Below are 23,486 nucleotides of genomic sequence, written 5' to 3'. Positions count from 1 at the left end.
AAGAACTCATAGGATTCAATCCCCGTTGAAGGCTGTAGATCTGGTGACTTTAACCTGCCTAAATGAAGGCCTGACCCTCAAGGACAAACATTTATATATAATCCTTCCAGATATTTCCAGACAGTTGGTCATTAGGATCTCTGGAGAGAGCTGCAGGTTCCCCCTGTATCCCCGATGCATCCTCTGGCTGCCATTCCCATGCTCCCATGCGACTCAGGCTGCCCTCCCCTCCCCCTGGCCCCACTCAGGACATCAGTGTTCTCTGTGTCTATTAGATGGCCTTTTGCTGTGTTGCTCTGTTGTGTTTTGCGTGTTATGTTTTTTTTTCTTTCTTTCTTTTTTTTGCAATGACACTGAGTGGCCTCCTGTATTGTCTCTTTCAGCCAGTAATATTAAAGTAGAGGCTCAGAGTGATGAAGAGAATAGGCGTGCCTGTGAAATGAATGGGGAAGAATGTGCAGAGGATTTACGAATGCTTGATGCCTCGGGAGAGAAAATGAATGGCTCTCACAGGGACCAAGGCAGCTCGGCTTTGTCGGGACTTGGAGGCATTCGACTTCCTAATGGAAAACTAAAGTGTGATATCTGTGGGATCATTTGCATCGGGCCCAATGTGCTCATGGTTCACAAAAGAAGCCACACTGGTAAGGCCTGGCATAGTTCTTCCTTCAGGGGCCTGAGAAGGTCTTGTGGATGTTGAAGGAGTTAAATGTACTGTTGGTGTAGAGCATTTGGAGCTTGCTTCAACAAGGGACGGGCCCTGCACCACTGCAAGAAGCTGCCTCCAGCTTGTACAGAGGCATAGAATTCTTTCTTTGGAACAATATTTAAAAATCATTTCTCAGTTTGCGTATATGTAACTCTGTAATCAAAAAAGGTGAAGTTGCTAGGTGCTGATGACTCATACCTTAACCTGAGCTACTCAGGAGCCCTGAGAGCTGAGGATCAAGGTTCAAAGCCAGCCCCAGCTAGAAAGTCCATTAGAGTCTTATCTCCAATTAGCCACCAAAAAAAAAAAAAAAAAAGCCAGAAATGCAGAAATGGAACTATGGCTTCATTTCTATGTGATAGAGCACTAGCCTTGAGCACAAAGCTCAGGGACAGTGCCCAGGCCCTGAGTTCAAACCTCAAGACAGGCACACACACACACACACACACACACACACACACACACACACACACACACACACACACACACGAGTGTAATATTCTGCCAGGTTTTGGTGAACCTAGCAGGTTGAGATCTAACGATCATGGTTTGAAACCAGCCCAGCCAGAAAAGTCCATGAGATTTTTTATATAATAATAATAATAATAATAATATGTTTAAGTAGTTGTACATAAGAATTGCCATTTAACAAAGCAGTTTATGACTATAATATATCCTAAATCTAATTAACCAGTAAAAAGCCAGAAATGGAGCTCAAATGGTAGCACTCCCAGCTTAAGTGAATAAAGCTAAGGGAAAGTGTCATGGTTCTGTGTTCAAGCCCCACTACCAACACACACACACACACACACACACACACACACAAATATAATATTCTGTGTCCTACAATGAAGAAACATAAGCTGCCTAATGTCCAAGATCTATGCCCTAGCTCACAAGACGCCCTATCTCTGGGGTTGTGGGAAGCCAAACAAAGCTTCAATAATTTCATTCACCTTGCACCTGTGGTTTTCATAGTAAATCCTGTGGATTGAACAGTGAGATACATGTCCCAAAGAAATAAGTATCCCTACCACCACCAAGACCAGTAAAGCATTGTAGAAGCAAAGCATCAATGTCATTCATTCACTTTTAAGTGTGCACATGGGGTTTCCCACTGAGCAGAAACTTTTCTTCCCATAGGAAGCTTCCTGAAATGTGAGTAAAACACAATAAATGCACCAACTCTAGTAGTCACAGAAAGGTTAGATACAACACAGACACCATGAGCCCCACCTGCCAGTGAGCGGGATCCTTTGGCATTTCAAAATTGGCATCTGCTACTTCAAAATCCAGGAGGAGAAAAAGGGAGCCACATTGGAGAGTTTTGTAAGATCTCAGGAAGGTTAGAAAGATGTCTTGAGAATGATAATTTATTGTGCTTCTTCTGTGGGACCAAACACACATTTATAAAAGTTAAAATAAAAATACAGAAAAAGCATTCAGCAAAACTAGTTATTAGAAAATGTAAGTATCTGTGGGATTGTAATTCTATATAAATAAAGAAGCTTCAAAAATAACATTCTAAAATAATGTGATATGTAATATATTATATGTAATATATGATATATAATATATATCACAAAGGCCATGGTTATATATTGAAGCTCACAGTTCAAAGTCAGCTCAGGCAGGAAAGTCCATGAGACTCTTCTCATCAGTTAACCAACAAAGATCCAGAAGTGGGAATGTGACTCAAGTAGTAGAGCACCAACCTTGAGAGAAAAAGCTAAGGGATAGTGCCAGGATCCTGAGTTCAAGCCCAGGTACTGGGATATTCCCCCCCTCCCCCCCCGCACACACACATACACCACATATGACATTCATGCTTGCTTAAAAATATGGCTTTAAAAATCCTGCATTTTAGAATAGGCCATTCTGCTTTTCAGAATGGACTTCTTAATCTTCAAATTATCCAGTCATATCCAGGTCATAAATATATACAAGAGAGTAGTCTCACTGTCCCCTTTTATAGTGAGATAAAAATCCACGGGAAGGAGATAAACAGCAATGTGACCCGCTCAGGCCTGTGATAATACATTCCTAATGTGGAATAAGCTCACAAATGGATTACTTTCCTGCTAATTCATGTAAAGTTTGACTCTGCAGTGGAAATTCTCTTAAATAAATATTTGATAAGTGAATCCAATTCTGGCACACTAAATTGCCAAAACATAACAACTGCTGCCCTAATAAAAAGAATAATTACCTTTAATGAATAAACCTGCCAAGTATAGATATGCAAATGGTACCTGCGGTTTGCTGAGTAAGTTCTTCCACTAATAGGGGCTAAATGTCACATCTACCCTGATACCCTCATTCTTTACATACAGAACATGTACTTCCAGAAAGAAAGGTTTTCTACAAACTACTCCATTTCTGGAGTAGTAGCCTGGTCATTTACTTAAAAACAAGAGACTGAACAGTTTGAACATATGAACACAGAAGGCCATAGGTAGATAGACAGAGAACCCATTTGGCCAAACTAGATTTCAACAGCTAGACACAGAAGAAAATTTTTCCTTTCCCTGGTTCTGGGTGGAATATGTTAAGAATATGCTTTCTGTATTGTCAGTATTTACATCACTTACAGCATCCCTCTCCAATTTGAAAAGGCCTATAAATCATATGGGATCTTGTGGAAATGCAGGCTCTGATGTATACTGGAAAGCAGGCATTTTTAACAACTCCCTTCCCCACACACACACACCGGACACAGGGATGCCAGGACAGGGGCCATGGAGGCCACTTAGATTCTGGGGACCTACCATTCTGAGCAGACCATTTAGATGGCTGTTCACTTAAGAGCTTAGATAGGGTGAGGTAAAGCTGACACATGCATCATGCCACTGTCCCTCTCCCAGGCCCGTGAGCCATCAGTCAAGCATAGGACTTCCCTGGTTTCTCTTGGGAAATTGAGAAGAATCAGGATCAGTCTGTTGGTTAGAGCTCTTGCATCTGCTCATATTACCACCTTGGTGAAGAGCCAGTGGTGCCATTTCCTCAATGGCCCATGGGTACCAGCCCTTCCCTGCCTGTTGGACCTCATCCTTGTGACTATGCTGTCCCGGCCCTCATCTCAGGATGAGTGTGAGAATCACACGCACAGGAAAGAAACATTGAAGGGAACCCACCATGCAACATGTGTGCCATTTATTATTCTAAATAACAAAGACCAAGAAGATGGTCGGACCAGGAAGTCTGTGCAGACTTGTCTCTCAGGTCAGGTCAGGCCCTGACCAGAGCATCCTTTGTAGTAATGCCACCTGGCCCAGTGTGGCCATCCAGCATGGTGTGACCAGGCCCCTTCTTTTCAGCTCCAACGTGTTTTGTTAATTCTCCTTTTGGGCTAGGCTCTCGGAAATTCTAAGATTTTCTCTTTTCCCTCTACAGTGGAAAACATGTAGAGTTGATAAGATGAAAAACTGTTTGGGATCTGTGATATCAAATTCTCTGTCCCAGTAAAATGAAAGGGAATAAAAGCTTGGGCAACATTGAACTTAGCCAAACTAACAAGTTGTTGATGTGCAGAAGGTAGGCCGTTTCCAGTAGCAACAGAAAGAATACACAGACCTGGCTTCAGGGACATGCCCCCTTGCATACAACACTCCCTTAAGTGGAACACTGTGTGTTACCATCTTTGAAAATGCTGTCCTCCAGACCTCCTGGCTCTTGGGCCCGCACAAGAAATCAGAGACAAATAGATTTCCAATGAAGCTTGGCGTTGTGGTGAAGACTAAGGTTCCAGGCACAACAGAATCCCAGGAGGATCAGTGACTCCAAGTTTAAGCGAGTTCTCCCTCTTCTTTGCTTCCTGCAGAAGAGTGGCAAGCGTGCTTGACCTTTGTTCACTGTGCTTCCAACTGATAGGGATGCTCACTCTACTTGCAGCCAATCAGAGTGAGGGAAGGCATGGCACTTCAGTCTCTCCTCAGCACAGAAAGGAGAGACACTGGATTTTGCTCATATGCTTAGGGTCATGTCTTAAACACACTTGAGTCACCATGAGTTTCCTCCACATCCTTACTGTGGGAATTTTCCTGTCTTTACCACTCAGCTGGCAGGCCCACCCTGTACAAATGAGAACTGAAGTTCAGATTCCTCCTCTCTGGGTCTCTTTGTACACATGGTTTACATTATTGTTATTTTTCCCTTGTTCAGTTAAACACATACCTCATGAACACTTGTAATAAAGGCTCAGAAATGTTCCTAATAGGAATTAAGTGACTGCCCTACCTCCCCCCACCAAAGTAGCCCTCAGGAACTACTTAGCTACCGGCCCTTTTCAAATCTCTCCATCCAACACCATTCTGGAACTCAGAGGGTTGGCTATAGTTAATATGTTGGTTGGTCTTACCAACCAACATGGTCTTACCATGGCCTGCCAATGTGCTCAGTTTTATGTAGCCCCTTTTTCTCTACTCAGCCTATATCCAACCTACAAATTAGGATTTGGGGAAGTACTGAGTACAAGCTATGTAGTATCAAGACCTCTTCAGATGGCCCATGATTGAATATCATAATATATTAGTTTCATTTTTCTATCTGCCAGCTGGAAAAGTGAGAATAATCAAGAAGTTCAGGTAACAATATACACTTTAAGATTTAGTCAGGATGTTTTTGTCTATGTATGTGTGCCGGTACTGGGCTTTGAACTCAGGGCCTGGGCATTGTCCCTTAGCTTGTTTGCTCAAGGCTAGTGCTCTACTACTTGAGCCATACCTCCACTTCTGGCATTTGGGTGATGAATTGGAGGTAAGATTCTCACGAATTTTCCTGCCTAAACTGGGATTGAACCAGATTTTCAGATCTGTTTCCTAAAGAGTTATGATTTCAGAGATGAGCTACCAATGCCCAGCAAGGGTTTGGATTAATACCAAGTTATTAATATAATAATACCTTAGTTATTGATACATGTGCTCTCTTCCCTCCTACTCAGGAAAATAATCATATAGGTGTTTTGACCTTCTTTATTCCTAAGAAAATTATTCCCAGGACATGTATTTGCATAGGATCTCTACACCAAGAATTATGACCACCTAGCACTGTTCTGCTTTGACAAAGAAAGCATTTGTTTGTCAACAGAGCACTAATATCCATTTAAATGTGAGAGACATCACTCCTTTCAGTAGAAGTTCAAGGAAATGTTCGCCAAGTTAGAATCAAAGAATCTGTGACTACCCATCAAGACTACCCATATTCCTTTCTGATGACTTTTTTCTGGGTTGCAAGCACACACTCTGCCACATGCTAGCTCTTTCCATCATAGATTCAGTAGTACACCTCAGAGAATTACTCAACAATGATGACATTGCCTCTGATAGAAGAGCTATGCTTGAAAGAGAACTTGTCTTCTACAGAAATAGACAAACAAAAGTTGACTGGATATAGAAGTTATACAGAAGGAAAAGGGCAAGAAAGGTCCATGGGACTCTTATTTTGATGCCCTGCTATAGGGAAATTTTGGAAGTTTCCTGTGGATGATGGGGCCTCGTTGCCCTGTTTCTAAACTCCTTATTCTATTCAATCTTTCTCCATCTCAGTCTCACCCTTACACTTTCTCTATCTGTCTCTCTCCTGATTTGCCTGCTTAGGGACAGACAGGTAATGGAGAAGAAATTGAAAGGGAAAATACAGGGAAAATGTAAATGAAAAGAAGTTATTATAACTGTTATAATGAAGTGCCTTTCATTTAAATATAAGAATGTAACGCTGAAATGAACTTGTGATCCTGAAATGCATTTTTAATGAGTTTCCCTTTTATTTTGCTGCTTCAGTGGCATATTTTAAAGACCCTTTGAAAAAAGCCACATTAAAAAAAACCCCACCAAATGCCACAACACGCAAAATTGGATATTGGTTTATTCCAAAACTGCTGATCAGGAAGAGTGGCTCTTCATCACAAAATGTTGCAGTCACTTTATTTAAATGAGTTTGAATTTGCATTGTGATGTGCCATTCTGATTTAGGGAAAAAAAATTAGATTTTCAGATCAAATTGACCCAGCCAGTGAAGCGTTAAGGAGCTGGCAGGTTTAGTCTGAAAGCCTCATGTTCTATCAAACCTGCAGCCGGTGGAAGTCACCGGGCCCGTGGGAAACAACTTTCTTGCAGGCCACAGTCTTCTTATGCCCAGGCTGAGTTTTGTTCTCACGGCTGGCTCTCCTCTCCTTGCCCCAGGAGAACGGCCTTTCCAGTGCAATCAGTGTGGGGCCTCCTTCACCCAGAAAGGCAACCTGCTACGGCATATCAAGCTGCATTCCGGGGAGAAGCCATTCAAGTGTCACCTCTGCAACTATGCCTGCCGCCGGAGGGACGCCCTAACAGGCCACCTCAGGACACACTCTGGTAGGTTTCCTGGGCAGTTGGGAGGCCCGGTGCGGGCACAGGACCACCCACTTTGGGAGTACAGGGGCCCAGGCCAGTTCATCAACCCAGTTTACCTCCCTCTGTGTAGCCCCCTTGGCACTGACCCCTTCCTAGCCTTCCACTTTCCCATTGAACCAAAGGAAATGCACACACATACTCAGACTCAACTACATGAGGAAAGCCTCCATTTCTAGTAAAGTTTCAGAAGAGGCCTCTTCACTCCACAGTGCCAGGTAAGTGGGTTTATGTCGAGGATTCTGCCCACCATGCTGTCTCCCCATTGTACTACACGTGCCCCAGAATTTGCAAACACATTTCATTAAGTTCATGGTTAACCCACACAGGCATGCCCACTGTCTTATAAGAAATGGTTTTTAAATAGCAATGATGGGTAGTTGTCTTCACAAAGGTGACCCAGCGGTGGTTCACGGTACAGTCCTGGCAGTCCAGGATATGCTGCTTCAGCCTGGAATGCCTCTTAGCTAAATACCACTCAAAGCTTGGTGAGAAAAGCCAGTCTGAAACTGTCAGCAGAATGCTGGCGGCAGCGTTTCCATTAAAATGCTGCTCATGTCTGTAATTCTTGCTACTCAGGAAGCTGAGATCTGAGTATCAGTGAGCTTCAAAGCCAGCGTGAGTGGCAAAAGTCCGTCAGACTCTTATCTTCAATGTACCATGAAAAATGCTAGAAATTAAGCTGTGGTTTCAAGTTGTAGAGCACCAGCCTTGTGCAAACAAGCTAAAGGGATAGCACCTAGGCCCTGAGTTCAAGTCACAGTATCAGAACACACACAAAAAGTGCCTCAGCATGGCGCTAGTGGCTCACACCTATAATCCTAGCTACTCAGGAGGCTGAGATCTGAGGATCTCGGTTCAAAGCCAGCCCGGGCAGGAAAGTACTTGAGACTTTTTATCTCCAATAACCACCAGAAAACAGGTAGTGGTGCTGTGCACTGTATCATCAATAGTCTAGACATTCTCAGATTACTCTGATTTGTAGAATAAATCTCTCCCACATATCGGTCCTTAAACCTGAATTAAGTTGATGTCTCTCTTTTCTAGCCTGTGAAATTAGAATATACTCATTCAATATTTTGTGTTTTTCTGGCTCCATGCCTTCTCATTACCCTCAAAGTATAGCACCCTTCTGCTCTCAGGATGGTCTACCAAGTGGTAAACCCTGGAAGCTCATATCTGAGCTAATGAAGAAATCTAGTATAAGACCTGGTGCAGTAGTGCTTCTATTATCTGAATGTACCCTTCACACACACACACACACACACACACACACACACACACACACACACACACACACACACACACACACACACACCACACGCAGACCTCTTGGAGGGAAAACAAAAACAATTATTTAGGTCCTTCAAAATGATTTCACTAGGATAAGATGAAGACTTCAGTCTTTAAGAAATCCAGGCATAGCAACCTTCTCTTCCCCTGTGGAGTAGCCATGCCCCATATTCTATGAAAAATCAGGATCATTAACACACTTCCTCTGTCACTGGTGGCCAGAGCTTGGAGACACCAACACATTTGTTACTGCAGAATTTGTGCCATTGAAGAAGATCTTAGGGGTCAGGAGGAAGAGGGGACCCTTCCCTCCTCACAGCTTGCTTGGAAGTTGTAAGCTTCATTAGAGACATACTTTCCTACTGGAAGATATGCTTCCATTCATGTGCTTATAGCAAATGCATTTATTTTCCAGAGTTCAAATCAATAATTCACCAAGAAAAATGGATATCCATGTACTGTGTCCTTTATACAGGAAGCAATTTTGATCATGAATGTCACCAAAGTTATAGATTCCACAAAAAAGGACATGGAGTGGTTACTTACAGTGTATTAATTTCTTAGAATGTACTGGATAAAATCTGTGATTTTAGGCAATATTCAGCATTATTTCTCAGTTTGGAGATATAGCACTTTCTATAAAGAAAGATGGCTTTGTCTTTCAGAGTCAAGCTTTGGATTTATTTTAATATTAGTCATCTTAAATAATGGTTTTGGTTCACCTAGGAAAAAAATTCAACCAACAAAAGCCTTAGTTAAATCAGTTACCAAACATTCCTAGTTGGATGGTTCTGTTTTCTATATGATATTTTCTAGTGTGTTAAATCAAACAGCCTGAGAAAGAAGACCTTGATTTTAGGGTGGAAGTTTATACTCCTTATATAAGCATTTGAAGAAAATTTATCTTTTAAAATGGTATCTTCAGTAGTCTTTAACATGTGTACGTTATTGATTCCTTACTAGTCTTCTTTTCATGAAATACCATTCAGTGACATCCAGGAAAAGCTAAACTCATTGTCTAGAACAGCACTATCCCAGTATACTAGCCACATGTCAGATGGCATATTTTAATCTTAATCATTTAAAGTTATGGGGAATGGCAACTTCACTCTGTGTGGCACTAGCCATACTTTGAACATTGAATTGTCACACGTGACTGGTGTCTACTGTGTAGAACAGCACAGAGGATGCCATGTTGGACAGACCATAGAGAATATTTTCACCAATGCAGTCAGTTCCAGTGAGTACAGTTGATCTAGAAGCTATATCATCCTAATGTTCTTTGTCAGGATAACATGGGGTTTCCATCGTGTCTATTTATATAAAATATATTACACATTTTCCATGTATATGGAATTACATTTTGCTTTCCTTGGTAAATGTAAATACATTTTACATTTTCCTTGAAATGTTCCATTTTGTTTCTTCATAGTATATGGTCTTACACAAAATATTTTGGTATTACATAGGAAAATATGAGTTGGCGAATGAATTTAACTAAAGCATTTTTATCTACCATGGTTTCTTAGATACCTCAAATTATCCAGCCTAGCCTTCTAAATTGAATTCACATTGGTTGCATTAGACACAGCCCCAGTGTTGAGCCAGACCCAGCCCACAGCCTACACATGGACTGAAGGCCCACTCTGGAGGTTAATTTTTGCATTATCCAGCCTTCCTCAGGTTTCTCTTTATATGATAACATGCTCATGGTTCAATTTTTCTATTTAAAAAACAAATCTCTCTCTCTCTCTCTCTTTCTTCTCTCTCTGTGTGTTTGTGTGTGTGTGTGTGTGTGTGTGTGTGTGTGTGTGTGTGTGTTTGTGTTTGTGTGTGTGCTGGTAGTGAGGCTTCTGGGACTTGAACTCATGGTCTCATGATGACCTTTAGCCTTTAAGTTCAAAGCTGATGCTCTACGACTTGAACCACACTTCCACCGGTGATCCTCAGATTGCAGCTTCCTGAGTAGCTAGGATTATAAGTGTGAGCCATCAGCACCGAGCTACAGTGATTAAAAGGAAAGAACTGATTTATCTGCACAGTCGACAAATAGGACGGAACAAGATTTATGTGAGTCCAGTGTGATAATTCAGGAGTCCCCTGGACTCCTAACCAAGTCCATGAGGCTTTTAACTCTCAAGGGTATAATTTTTTCTTAGTAGTACTTGTAGCACATGCATTCCCATTACATAGAAGATCAATATTTAATTGGGGTATTGAATTCAATTGTGTTTTCTGCAGTTGGTAAACCTCACAAATGTGGATATTGTGGCCGAAGCTATAAACAGCGAAGCTCTTTAGAGGAGCATAAAGAGCGCTGCCACAACTACTTGGAAAGCATGGGTCTTCAGGGCACGTTGTACCCAGGTAAGCACTGAAGCTCCCAGGCTGAGCCTGGACCTTCTCCCTCTCAACTCCGCCTGGCCTTCCCACCATGCTGTGAGGGAGGGACCTTTGGGGCCAGACACACTGTGATTTCCCTAGGAACAAACACACTGTCCTCCACTTTCCAAGGCCTCATCTGACTAGACAGAGCTTGCCTTACAAAGTCTTTCCCTCCACCTGCTGCCCAATGACTCACATCTGTAATCTTACTCAGGAGGCTGAGATCTGAGGATTGAGGTTCAAAGCCAGCCCTAGTAGGAAAGCTCTTGAGACTCTTACCTCCAATTAACCACCAAAAATCCTGAAGTGGAGCTGTGTCTCAAGTGGTAGAGCACTAGCCTTGAGCAAAAAGGCTTAGGGACAGCACCCAGGCCCTGAGTTCAAGCCCCAGGAATGAAACACACACACACACACACACACACACACACACAATGAAACTTTCCACTTACAGACCTGGAGGAAAGCTATATTTAAGTAGCCCTTGAGTTTTTTAAATGAAGATATTGGTTTGTTTGAACAGAACATGAAGCCCTAAGTTTGGTTCTCAACACCAACAAAACAAAACCTAGAGTTGTGACTGATTCTTCATACTTAGTAAACAAAGTATGTGAAATCTGGTTTTGAAACTTCTTTCATAAAGGTAATCAAGTATGAGCTTTCAGGGTCTGCCTTCAATTATCTGTTCAGACTGAGCGCAGAGTATGTCTACCTGACAGGAAGTTGAAGGGGAAGCCTGTTGGAAGAACCTGACAGTAGTATTGAGGCTGTCAAAGGAGCAATGGGGAGGCTGCATTTGTCTTCTAAGCTATGTCATGTATATTCCATGAGGAGACAGCACTTGACTTAAGTCTGAGATGATGTGAGGAGATTGAATATGGTTGCGTTTACTCACAGCAATGGCAGTTATTAATAAAGACCACTTTGGCAATGAGTATAGAAATGACTTATAAGTAGACCAAAAACAGGTAGCCTCTTTCAAAACTCTGTCACTTAGTACTTTGGCATTGGAGCACTCCCTCAATGGGACAATAAGGGAGAAGCTAAATTTCTAGGGTCTGTATTAAGTGTTACATACTGTGCTGACTTTAGCAAATGGTCCATGAAGGGAAATTCACCAAAGTAGGTACACACAGATTATTAATGGCATGTGAAAGCAAGAGAAAAGACTAGAAAAGAAGCCAAAAAAAATCAGTAAAAATTAGCCTTGGTACTGAGACGTAACATACCACATACTCTGGCTTCTGAGCTCTCTCCTCACTGGTCTTCTGGGGTCCTGGGACTGGCAGCTGAATTTTCAAGGCCTGATGCTTCTCACCTGAGAAATAAAGAGATTCTGGAATTATCATTTCGTTTCTGTCAAAGTCTAGACTAGAAAGGTAATGAGAGTGAGTGAAAAAGGAGAAACTTAGATGTGAAAATAATAATACTAACAGTAAATTATCAAATTGTGTCCAGAGCCTATGGTAGAAAACCATAATTGTGTTTCTTTAAAATAAAAATGTTAACACTCAGTTATTCTACTTTTCTATAAAAGCTGAGTTTAGTGGATCTTGGAAGCAAATGTTCCTAATGATGTAACTCATATATTAATGCTTTACAAATCATTTTAGGCAATCAAAAAGTATTTATACTGCCAGGTGCCAGTGACTCAGGCCTATAATCCTAGCTATTCAAGAGGCTGAGATCAGAGGATCATGGTTCAAAACTATCCCAGGCAGGAAAGTCCATGAGATTCTTATCTCCAATTAATCACTGAAAAAAAAATCAGAAGTGGAGCAGTGACTCAAAGTTGTAGAGTACTAGCCTTAAGGGGAAAAGCTCAGGGGTGTCACCCAGGCCCTGAGTTCAAGCCCCAGTACCACCACAAAAAAAAGTATTACAGCAGTACAAAGCCCTATGGAATGAAGGTATCCAACATATACTTGGAGTTAAAGGCAAAGCAATGCAAGGAACAAAGCAAGTGGGATGTTCTCTGTAGCCTATACCACATTTATTATTGAAGATATGACCTGCTTATTTCACTGAGATTCAGGTTCAGATTTCTCCTCTGAACCCTAGTTTTGAATGTGGGTCCAGGGCTCATCTCTCAACCGTGAGTGCTAATTCCCATATGGCCAGCCTCCAAGCACAAAGTCCCTGGAGCAGCAAGGAGCCAAGCGCGCGCGCACACACACACACACACACACACACACACACACACACACACACACACATACACACACAGAAGTTGAAGTCTCTAACACTTGGACCCCATCAACTTTATTCTCCTCTCTTGGTCTATATATCAATAAGTTGACTTTCTGGTGATACGTGTTAAATGTTACCCTGTGGCATGAATCAGTGTCCTCTAAGAATATTCATTAGTCCCCACTGATGTAAGAACCTCCCACAAGACCCCATCCCTCAAAGATCCCACCACCTTCCATTAGCGTCAGTCGATCCTTAGGACCAAGCTTCCGATACATGGGCTTGGAGAGCATCCTAGACCTAGGTATGCAATAAATCTGGTTTAAAGAATGTGGCTGTGGAGGATCCATAAATGAACTCTAATGATAGTCCTGGGGGCCCAACTGGGTCTTGGTCACATCTACTCAGAGAACTATGCCAGGGCTGTTTGAACCTTTGCCTTCTCATGTGTCATTTTCCTCTCCTGTCCCTCCATGTTCCCCAGAGGCCACCCCTCCTTTGTGTTAAGAGGGACAGCTGAGTCATCTCTACTCTCCCAGTCCCTCTTAGTTTGGGTCCATGCCTATAGGAAAAGTTTCATTTGTCCAATTATAATTTTATTTAATAAAAGGTTTCCAGTCACCTGTTAAACTTTCCTAACATATTTATGGGGAAAAAATGGTTTTTCTTAAGTTTCAAGTTACCCAAGAAGCAGAATTGTCTGCCTAAGGACAGAGTGGCCAGTGATGTGAGATTTGGAGGTCTCTTCTTTCCCTTACTGTGGGCCACTTGGGAACAAGGCTTTGGCAGACCTTGTAAGAGGTAGGGAAGAAACCCCACTTGAGGTATGGGGACAATAAAGGCAGCCACTGGGCCTGCTTTATAAAGGAAGGGCATACCAGCAAGCACATTAGCTTGGCAGATCATGAATGTGATCAGTAGAATGGAGATTTATATGTAGCTTCCTATTAATCAGGACATGGGCTGTCCTGGTTTATATTAAGTAGGTCAGCATTCATTGACCTTGACCTCCTTAAGTGAAAAGAAAACATATCTCCACCATACACACACACACACACACACACACACACACACACACACACACACACACACACACACACACACACATTCACTCTCTCTCTATATATATATATGTATATATATATAAATAATGGTATCCAATTGGAAGTATTTTTTCTTATTTTTTAAATAAGATTTTTATTGTGAAAATACCGTACAGAGAGGTTACAATTACATGAGCAAGGTAATGAGTACATTTCTTATCAAGCATTATTGCCTCCTCCTTTGATTTTCCCCTACCATCCCTGCCCTGTGGTATTCAACAGTAATGAAGACATAAAATACTTAAAGACCAGGTTGTCAGGTAACATGATCTTTGTACAGGTTTGCTACCAAGCTGTATTGAGACAAGGAAGAAAATGTGTAAGACAGAAGAGGTAATGAAGTAGGGGAGGGGCACTGACGATCCCAAATGTTTTTGTGTCGGGCGCCCATGGCTCACTCCTGTAATCCTAGCTCCTGAGGAGGCTGAGATCTGAGGATCATAGTTCTAAGCCAGTCCAGGCAGGAAAAGCTGTGAAACTCTAGTCTCCAATAAATCACCAGAAAACAGGAAGTGGTGCTGTGGCTCAAGTGGTAGAGCACTAGCCTTGAGTTGAAGAGCTGAGGGACAGCACTCAGACCCAGAGTTCAAGCCCCATGACCGACAAAAAAAATTGTTTTGTAAATCTTACTGGAATTGGTGGGGGAGGTGTCGGAGGATTGACAAGTCTAGTGCTTACCTGAAAAATGTAGCTGTAATGTATGGAATGCTTTGAACAATACACAGATCAATCAATAACAGAAGTAGATAAACTTGAAAGGCCTTGTGATAAACCAGCACAAAATGTCTGAGAGAGGGAAAAGCAGAGACAGAAGAGAAATGAAATAGAAGACTTGATTAGATATGTAGGAGATAATCAATTGATATTTTCAGTTCCTTTTATGTTAGGAGATATTTGAGGGAAATGAAAAGATTACATTTCAAAAAATTTCCCACTGTAGACACTAGAAGTCATTAAACTAAGACTATGCAAGATATAAAATTTTATCTTCAGTGACTGAAAGGAAAAGACAGCATAGAAAAAAGCAGAGGTTGGCCAAAAAGAACCCACCAGAAGAGTTTGCCTATGTTCTTCAAACATAAGCAATGTCTGGGTTTATTCCCTCAGTTTGCCAAGATCCGTAGTGGGACCGAAAGTGATTTCCTTCCTGCTGCGGTAGTCATGGAATCAGACTGCTAGCTCATTTCTGGATCTGACTGGTTTTGGTTCTCAGAGGGCTCTTGCTAGGAGGTCCCATTGAGGTAGTGGACATGGGAATATTTTGAAACTTGAAAGGACCCTTCACAGGTTCGCAAATAGATCATTGCAGTCCCACCTTGGGAGATGAAGGTGGTGCTTAGTCTCGTGGTCTTAGTTGTAACATGCAGTGAACAGATATGAAAGGAAGGAAGACTGGCACCAGAGGTGCTGTCTGCCTGGCAGCCCAGCTGCTGAGAGGATCAGTGATAATCTCACATTAGGGTCTGGCTCCTGGAGGAGATTCACAAAAGTCAGCTACAACACAGGACATGGCAGCATCCTTCCAACGCAAGCATTTCTAAACTGGCCTCTCTCACTGTCTTTGACTTTAGTCATTAAAGAAGAAACTAATCACAGTGAGATGGCAGAAGACCTGTGCAAGATAGGATCAGAGAGATCCCTCGTGCTGGACAGACTAGCAAGTAACGTCGCCAAACGTAAGAGCTCTATGCCTCAGAAATTTCTTGGTAAGAGTTAAACGTTTGCTGTCTCCTAACAAACAACTCTATGTGGGTGTTTTAAGAGTCAAGTGGAATTAAGTTGAGGGTAGAAGAAAGGAAAATCCTTCCATTTCAAGACAAACCTCCCACTTTTGCTTATCTGCTTATCATCACAGTCCCTCTAAGGGTGCCCTGGACTGAGAGCTAGGGGGTCCTGGACAGCAGGATACTCTGTGCCTCCTGCCCTCTCTAAGTTCCAGATTGCTATTTTGTACAAGAAACCCGTAACATTCCCCTAATTGAGACTGTGAGCACTCACAGGAAAAATCACATAGTAACTGGCCCTGGGAATGGCTCAGTGAACACCCAGCCAAGATTGGTGTTTTCACCATTGAATCCTTACTTATTCAGCTTCCTTGAGAAGCCATTACCTCATATAATAATACACAAGGCTCCCAGAGCAGGCTCTGGAAGGCAAGAGAAGATCAAAGCATAGGCCACTGTGGACATAAAGTGACCTCAAGGACGTGAGACCATGTTAAAGCCCTCCATGTGGCACTCCGCTATTATTATCAGGAACCAAAGGACCATGTCCAGGAAAGAGATCAGTAAGGGCTTTGCAGAGCTGAGACAGATCTTGGGAAAGCAATAGGATTTCAACATATTGTGGTTATTTGAAGACTCAAAGAAGATTCTAGATAGAAAAGAAAGGAGAAACATCAATGCTAGTGGTAGGTTCTGGAATAGAGAAAATGGGACATGATGGAGGAGCAGCTATGTTCCAGCTTAGCTCAAATACCCACCAGGAAATAAGGGAATTGAAGGTATCCCAGGTTTTAGTTCTGGCTATGAGACTAATGACCTTCAACAGCCAATATGGGAGAAGGAGCCTCATTCAGAAGGAGCAGAAAAAGTGTGGGCATATTTTTGATGGGAACAGCAGCTTGGAACATAGAGATAGCACAGGCCAAAAACTGATTGGAAGGCGGAAGTTGAAGCAGTGGCGGCTGCAGTGGAGAGAGGAGGGGGAGGCTTGGTGAAAGAGGAAAGGAGGGTGAGGTCCCAGTGGGTAGATGGAGTCAGATACCATTTGGAGGAAGGAGGAAGCGAATGAAGTTCTGGAAAGTGATAAGAGTCCAGTGTTTAATACAAGTTTGACCGCCTGCTGTAGATAGCCCAATGCTGGGAGAGAGCTTGGAAACTGGAAAAATATTCATGACAACCTGGAGGCTCGGGAAAGTGGCTTCAGGAAAGGGAATCAAAGTGCTTGGGTGCCATCTTCCTTCAAATAGGACTCCATTTTGATCTATTGATTCAATAGGTTGGGGAGTGAAGGATGCAGAGGAAGGGTACCATTAGAGCATGGAAAAGGATGAGTTGGGTGTGTGGATTTGTCTATGCAACTCTGAGCTTGGTAACTGTGCTGATGAGGGAGGCCTTTGGTTTCCTGAGCAGAGTAGGAAGGGAGTCCTGATCTGACACTCAGCTGTTGGGGTAGCTGGGGATATCAGATGGACTCAGACACAACTCCCCACCCTAGCTGTGCTCAGAAGCCCACTGAGAATGGGAGTTGTGACAGAGGGATTGACAGGACACCAGAGGAAAGAGCAGAGATGAAGCAGCAAGTGTGTCCAAGGGTTGTGAAGAGTTATTGACCCCAGGAAGGAGGGTGTGACTTCCTCTTTCAGAATGGAAGCCTGAAGAATTCCAAGTGAACAACGGTACCCCCTTTCACATCTAGAGGCATTAAAACCACTGTAATGTCTATGAAAACACTGTTATCACCTCTGTCACAAGTTGGGCCTTGTCTGGAATTAGAGGTTTCTGTGTTCGAAGGAACAAGAAAACCAAACCATTTACTCTAGTGGAGCAAGCCAAGATGAGAAACTGGTCTCCAGGGGAGAGATTAAAGTCAGGAGGAAGTGGATTATGGGAACAGGAGGACCAGGAGAGCAGAAGTGGAGTGTGGAAGGAAGGGCTTGCAGCAGCTGTGTGGGGTTGGTGATTTCCCCAGGAGCTGATGATTGGCAGTTCATGCCTAACCCACTTCCTCCCTTAATTTCACTGCAGCCTGATGGCATTTCCATCAGCCATCCCTACCATGTCATCATTTCTCCATTTCTAAAATAATAATAGATGGATCCCAGAGACCTTCCTTCTTTTCAAGGATGCTGCATTTCTCCTCCAAATCAAAACGGAAAGAGAATATAGGAGTTCCAGCTACTGTTACATCTGCTGGTCCAGTATGGTGGAATTGAAAGAGAACCAGGATTCAGGATCTAGCTCCAGCAGTGACTAACTCGTGACCTTAAGCCAGTCTTGAGTGGCAGTAGACTCAGTGTTTCCATCTCTGAGATGGTCATGGGTTAGATGCTCTGCTTCCCTCCCAGAGTATTCGGAAGAGTAGAATGGAAAAATGGATGTGGCAGAGTATTTCACACTACAAAGCACTTTACAGATGGTAGGCCATATTGTTTTTTATACTGAAATATTGCTCAGACTGGCATATATTTCCACTTTATTGGTAAGTGAGCTGTGATTCAGATTTGTACATTTGAGCTGTGGCCTGAGTGCAGATAGTATTTGCTTTGTCGGCAATATTCCTTGCCATTCTAACATCAAAGATCTCACCCTCTGAAAAAGTCAGAACAGGCTGATGGGACTACTGAACCCAATAGGAAAGGCTGATAATAAATAGTAGTGCTAATAACAGTCTGGCTGGTTAGGATAAGTAAAAAAAATAAATATAAAGAGAAAATTAATAATTGTTCCAGGTATCTATTGTAATTTCCCTAGTATATTTTCTTCTTAAAAAGAAAAAGTAAAGCCAGTGCTGGTGGCTCACACCTGTAATCTTAACTACTCAGGAGGCTGAGATCTAAGGATCATAGTTCAAAGCCAGCCAGGGCAAGAAAGTCTGTAAGACTCTTCTCTCCAATAAGAAGTGGAGCTGTGGCTCAAATAGTATAGTACTAACCTTGAGCAAAAGAAGCTCAGGGACAGCATCCAGGCCCTGAGTTCAAGCCCCCCAGGATTAAGACAAAAAAAAATAAAAATAAAAAGCTTTAGGACTGTGCTCAGACCCTCAGTTCAGGACCCAAGACTGGCACCAGAACAAAAAAAGAAGAATTAAAGAAAAATTACTTTAGAAATAAAAATATTCATTATGAAGAAAACATTAAGAGCTTTGAATCATTCTTATTCAGTTAGATTATTATATTTAACATTGTCCTGCTTCAAAATATTCAGTTCTGTACTTTTTCTTCGGAGTGTAGCTACTTACTACTAACTGTATTTAAATAGATTCCAGAATCTGACTTAAACCTTTTATCACTATTCCTGTTTATCATGATTAACATCTTCACCGAATGGACTTTAGCTCGGCTTGATTACTTGGCTGGTGCTCTATAACCTGAGCCATGCCTCCAGCCCTGCTTTTTCCTGGTTAATTGGAGATAGAGTCTAGTGCACTCTTCTGCTCCGGCTGGTTTTGACTTAAGATCCTCCAGAGCTCAACCTCCTGGATAGGTAGGAGCCACCTGTACTTGTTTAAGCACCTTTATGAATGAGGTGCTACAGGTGTTCCATTGTCACCATTGATCTGAACAGAAACTGGCAGAGAGCATATTTGTGAGCATCACTCTCCTGAGAATTCTAATTCTTGCCTCATACTGCCTCATGGTGATGCTTCTTAAACTGTGCTGTGGACATGTTTAAGTCTAGTCCATTTTATTTTTTTTAAGATGACTTCTATTTTCTTCTGGCTGCCATTCCTGGGGCTTGAACTCAGGGCCTGGGCACTGCCTCTGAGCTTTTTTGATTGAGGCTAGTATTCTACCATTGAGCCATAGCTCCACTTCCAGCTTTTTTTTTTTTTTTTTTTTTTTTTGCCAATTGTAGGGCTTGAATTCAGGGCCTGGGCACTGTCGTTGAGCTTCTTTTGCTCAAGGCTAGCGCTCTACCACTTGAGCCACAGCAACACTTCTGGCTTTTTCTGTTTATGTGATGCTGAGGAATAGAACTCAGGGCTTCATGCATGCAAGGCAAGCACTCTACCACTAAGGCACATTCCCAGCCCAGCTTTTTTGGTAGTTAATTAGAGATAATAGTCTCCTGGACTTTCCTTCCTGGCCTGGCTTTGAGCCTCCATCCTCAGATCTCAGCTCCTAAGTAACTACGATCACAGGCATGAGCCACTGACACTTGGCTGCAAATTTTTTTCTTAATCCCTAGTCACTTACCTAGGGTGGATGTGTCTTGGTGTTTTACCTTCCAACTTTAAAAAATTGTTCTATGATTTTAATGTGGAAATTCTGTTTTATTCTCTCTGCTTCTGGAAAATTTTTCTTTTACATAAATATTACATTTGTTCTGTACATTGTGATCTTTTTAGAAGGGTGCAAAGTTGTACATACCCTAAAAAATTATCTTCCATATCTGTTAGTTTTTTGTAAGTTTTTATTTCTCTCTCTTACTTTTATTCGCTGTCACATCTTGTGTTTGCTTTCCTTGTAGTAATTCAATTTTTAGTAGTTTTTATCCTATTATTTGCTGTTTCTAAATTCACATAGTAATTAAGTAATCATATTGTTTTGGATTTCACTACATTTCCTGAAATGTGAAATCCTTTTTTCCTTCCCTTCTTTTGTTTTGGAATGTTATCTTTGAATATTTTTAAAATTAACTCCATGTCATGGAATGCATTTATGAGACATTTTCTCTCTCCCTTGAATTAAGGTTATTTTCCCTAACATGGATTTATGCATTTGTTTTACAACCTTTCTTCCTTTGTATTGCTCAAAAACATTTTCACAGCAACCATGACTTTTTTTTTTCATCCTGCTTATTCCACTTGGTCTGATATAGCTTGATTGACATTTCAACGTTCTTCCTACTATATCTGAAACATTTATTTTCCTGTGAGATCTAACGACTTTTTTAAATCCTGAAAGAATGCCAAGGATGGAGCTGGGGGAGTTCAGGTGAGGCAAACTGCTGCTTTTGTTAAAAGACTTTCCTTTGCTCGCTTGCTCTCTCCCTTCTCTTCAGATCTAGTGAAATGTCCCCAACCAGCAGTTCTATAATGCCTTCCATACTGAGACCACTCCTTCAGTGGATACCATCTAAGCCTTTCTTCTGTCCAGGGGAGCCAGCCTCTCTGGTAACCTCTCCACTGTTCTCTGATTCTTGCTAGCAGAGCTCTTTGATCAGAGAAGGAAGAAGAGCAATTCAAATCTATTTCAACTATTTCTCTATCATTCTGAGGATATGGGTATATGTGGAAAATGTTATTGACCCATTCCTAAGACTTCTGAGAGTGACCCATACCCAGGCTCTGTCCTGTAATGCATGCTAAAATTTTCTGTTCTTTTCTTAGTTATGGATAAATTGGCTGGCTGGCTGGCTGGCTGGCTGGATGGATGGATGGATGGATGGATGGATGGATGGATGGATGGATGGATGGATGGATAGATGGATTTCATTATGATGTGCTCCTTTCCTTAGCTGATTTCTGTTGTGTGGTATTGCTTTTGTTTTTCTCATGTTGATGGATATTAGGGAAGAGAAATTCTATGAGTCCATTCAGTATGGCATGCTAATCTGAAATGTATGTCAGTTGTAGGGCTTGAACTCTGGGCCTGGGCACTGTCCCTCAGCAGTTCAGCTCAAGGTGAGCGCTCTACCATTTGAGCCACAGCACCACTTCTGGTTTTCTGGTGCTTAACTGGAGATAACAGTCTCACGAACTTTCCTGTCCAGGCTGCCTTTGAACCACAATCTTCAGATGTCAGCCTCCTGAGTAGCAAGGATTACAGGCATGAGCCACTGGTGCCTAGCTTTTGCTATGGTTTTGGAGAACAGTACAAACCAGATTAAATTCCTTTTCTTTGAAGTTATCATAACAAGACATTTGGTACCTCAATGCAAAATCAATTTTTAAAAACCTGTGTAGTTTCAGGAATGCTATGAAATTACTTCTATTTTTGTTTCATTTTGTGTTTATACTGGGGCTTGAACTCTAGGCCTTGCTGTCTCCCTTAGCTTTGTCATTCACAGCTGGTACTTTACCACTTGAGCCACACCTCCACTTCTGGCTTTTTATTGGTTAACTGCAGGTACAATTCTCTTAGATTTGTCTTCCCTATGCTGGCTTTGAACCACATTCATCAGATCTCAGCCTCCTGAGTAGCTAGGATTACAGGTGTGAGCCACTGGTCCTGAACATGTTGCCCTTCTGTAGACTAAGGATTACATTGTACCATTATTAGGACATGTTGCACTTGCTAATCATCAGTGGATGAAAACAAGTGACACCAAGCTATTAAATTAAGACTAAGAGACACAGCGCAAAGACACATCACAGTATAGTGAGGCTTTCATCTCTGGAGACTCAATAATAGTTGCAGATTTTTTTTGTTTTATACTGGTATTGGGGCTTGAACTCAGGGCCTAACATTCTCACTTGGTTTTCTCACAAGAGCTAGAGTTCTGCTACTTGAGCCATACCCCAAGTTCCAGCTTTTTGCTGACTAATTGAACATAAGATTCTAGTGGATTTGTCTGCCTGGGATGGCTTCGAACCTTAATCTTCCTATCTCAGCCTCCTGATCAGCCAGGATTATAGACATGAGCCACCAGCACCCAGCCTGATTGCAGATTCATGAGACTATTATTAGATTTATTAGCTGTGGAGCATCTTGCCTTTCTTTTAATAAGGCGAAGCTGAGGATCTCACTGTCAGCAAGAGAGGTGTTGGGATTTTCTTTTCTTTTTTTTTTTTTTTTTAATACTGTTTCCTGCATGGTTTATCTCCCCAGTCACTCTCCACAGGACTCTGGGAAGCGCTGGCCTTTTTTTGAGCTACTCCCCTCACTATACACCTCCAGCCACAGCCCAGACTCAGAAGGATGAAGTGTAAACAGCCCAGACATTCCCCCACTGGCTCCTCTGTTCTGACTTATTTACATCTATCGCTGAAAATACAAGTCACTGGTCCTGTCACTGAGAGTTCAAGCAGTTGCTTTAAATAATGAATTCACTAATTAAGTAATGATTTTATACTAGACTTAACCACCAGTGCATTGAAGAGGTATATCTTTAAGGAAATTTATTTCACTTCCTTGCTGAAAGGTCTATTCCAAAGCTAATTATATGAAGTTAGCTATCGTTTCCAATTTCACCCTTACTAAGGAAGGAGCCTCTGTTAGTCACTTGGTCGGCTTTTCACCACTATAACACAGTTTCTTCAATGATCTACTTATAGAGACAATAGGTTCATTTGGGCTCACTGTTTTGGAGGTTTCTGTCCATGAGCAGTTTGGCCCTGTTATTTTTGGGCCTGTGGCAAGGCAGCACATCATAGAGAGTCCACATGGCAAAGCATAATCACTCATTTCCTGGCTGGAGAGCTGAAGAGAGAGAGAGGAGGGCCCAGAGCCTTCCTGTCCCCTCTGAGAGTACTCTGTGAAAGACCTCCCCTCCAGGCCCCTCCTGCCAAAGGTTTCAACATCATCTAGATCTACTGTAGCAGAATTCATCTACTTCTACACATCACTCGTAGAAAAGCATAAGTTGGTTTCTTTTCCTCTTTTCTTCCTTTTTATTTTAATTTTTTTAGTAAGGTCTCATCTCATTTTTTTGTCCAGACTACTCTGGACTTCGATTCTCCAATGTACTCTTCTTGAATAGCTCAAATGCTAAGCATACACCACCAAATCCAGCGTTGGTTGTTTTTTGTTGTTTTATT

At 42.0% G+C, this 23,486-nt stretch overlaps 1 protein-coding gene across 15 annotated transcripts in view; it reads left to right on the top strand.

The window, feature by feature from the left end:
* Ikzf1 (IKAROS family zinc finger 1) overlaps window positions 1-23,486 on the top strand; it is a 101,524-nt gene that overhangs the window by 72,522 nt on the left and 5,516 nt on the right. For 6 of the 15 annotated variants that reach the window (XM_069995996.1, XM_069995994.1, XM_069995995.1 and 3 more), the window contains 4 exons: window positions 384-644; window positions 6,889-7,056; window positions 10,627-10,752; window positions 15,632-15,766. In XM_069995996.1, coding sequence (XP_069852097.1) covers window positions 384-644; window positions 6,889-7,056; window positions 10,627-10,752; window positions 15,632-15,766 — 690 coding nt within the window. The remainder of the gene's footprint in view (window positions 1-383; window positions 645-6,888; window positions 7,057-10,626; window positions 10,753-15,631; window positions 15,767-23,486) is intronic. The other 9 variants (XM_069996005.1, XM_069996003.1, XM_069996002.1 and 6 more) reach the window with 5 other exon arrangements.

This window comes from Dipodomys merriami, unplaced genomic scaffold, assembly GCF_024711535.1.
Source record: "Dipodomys merriami isolate MVZ:Mamm:240054 unplaced genomic scaffold, mDipMer1.0.p SCAF_5, whole genome shotgun sequence".
In the NCBI taxonomy this organism is placed as follows: domain Eukaryota; kingdom Metazoa; phylum Chordata; class Mammalia; order Rodentia; family Heteromyidae; genus Dipodomys; species Dipodomys merriami.
The sequence above is the reverse complement of the archived record's forward strand: the minus strand, read 5'-3'. Positions and strand labels throughout refer to the sequence as shown.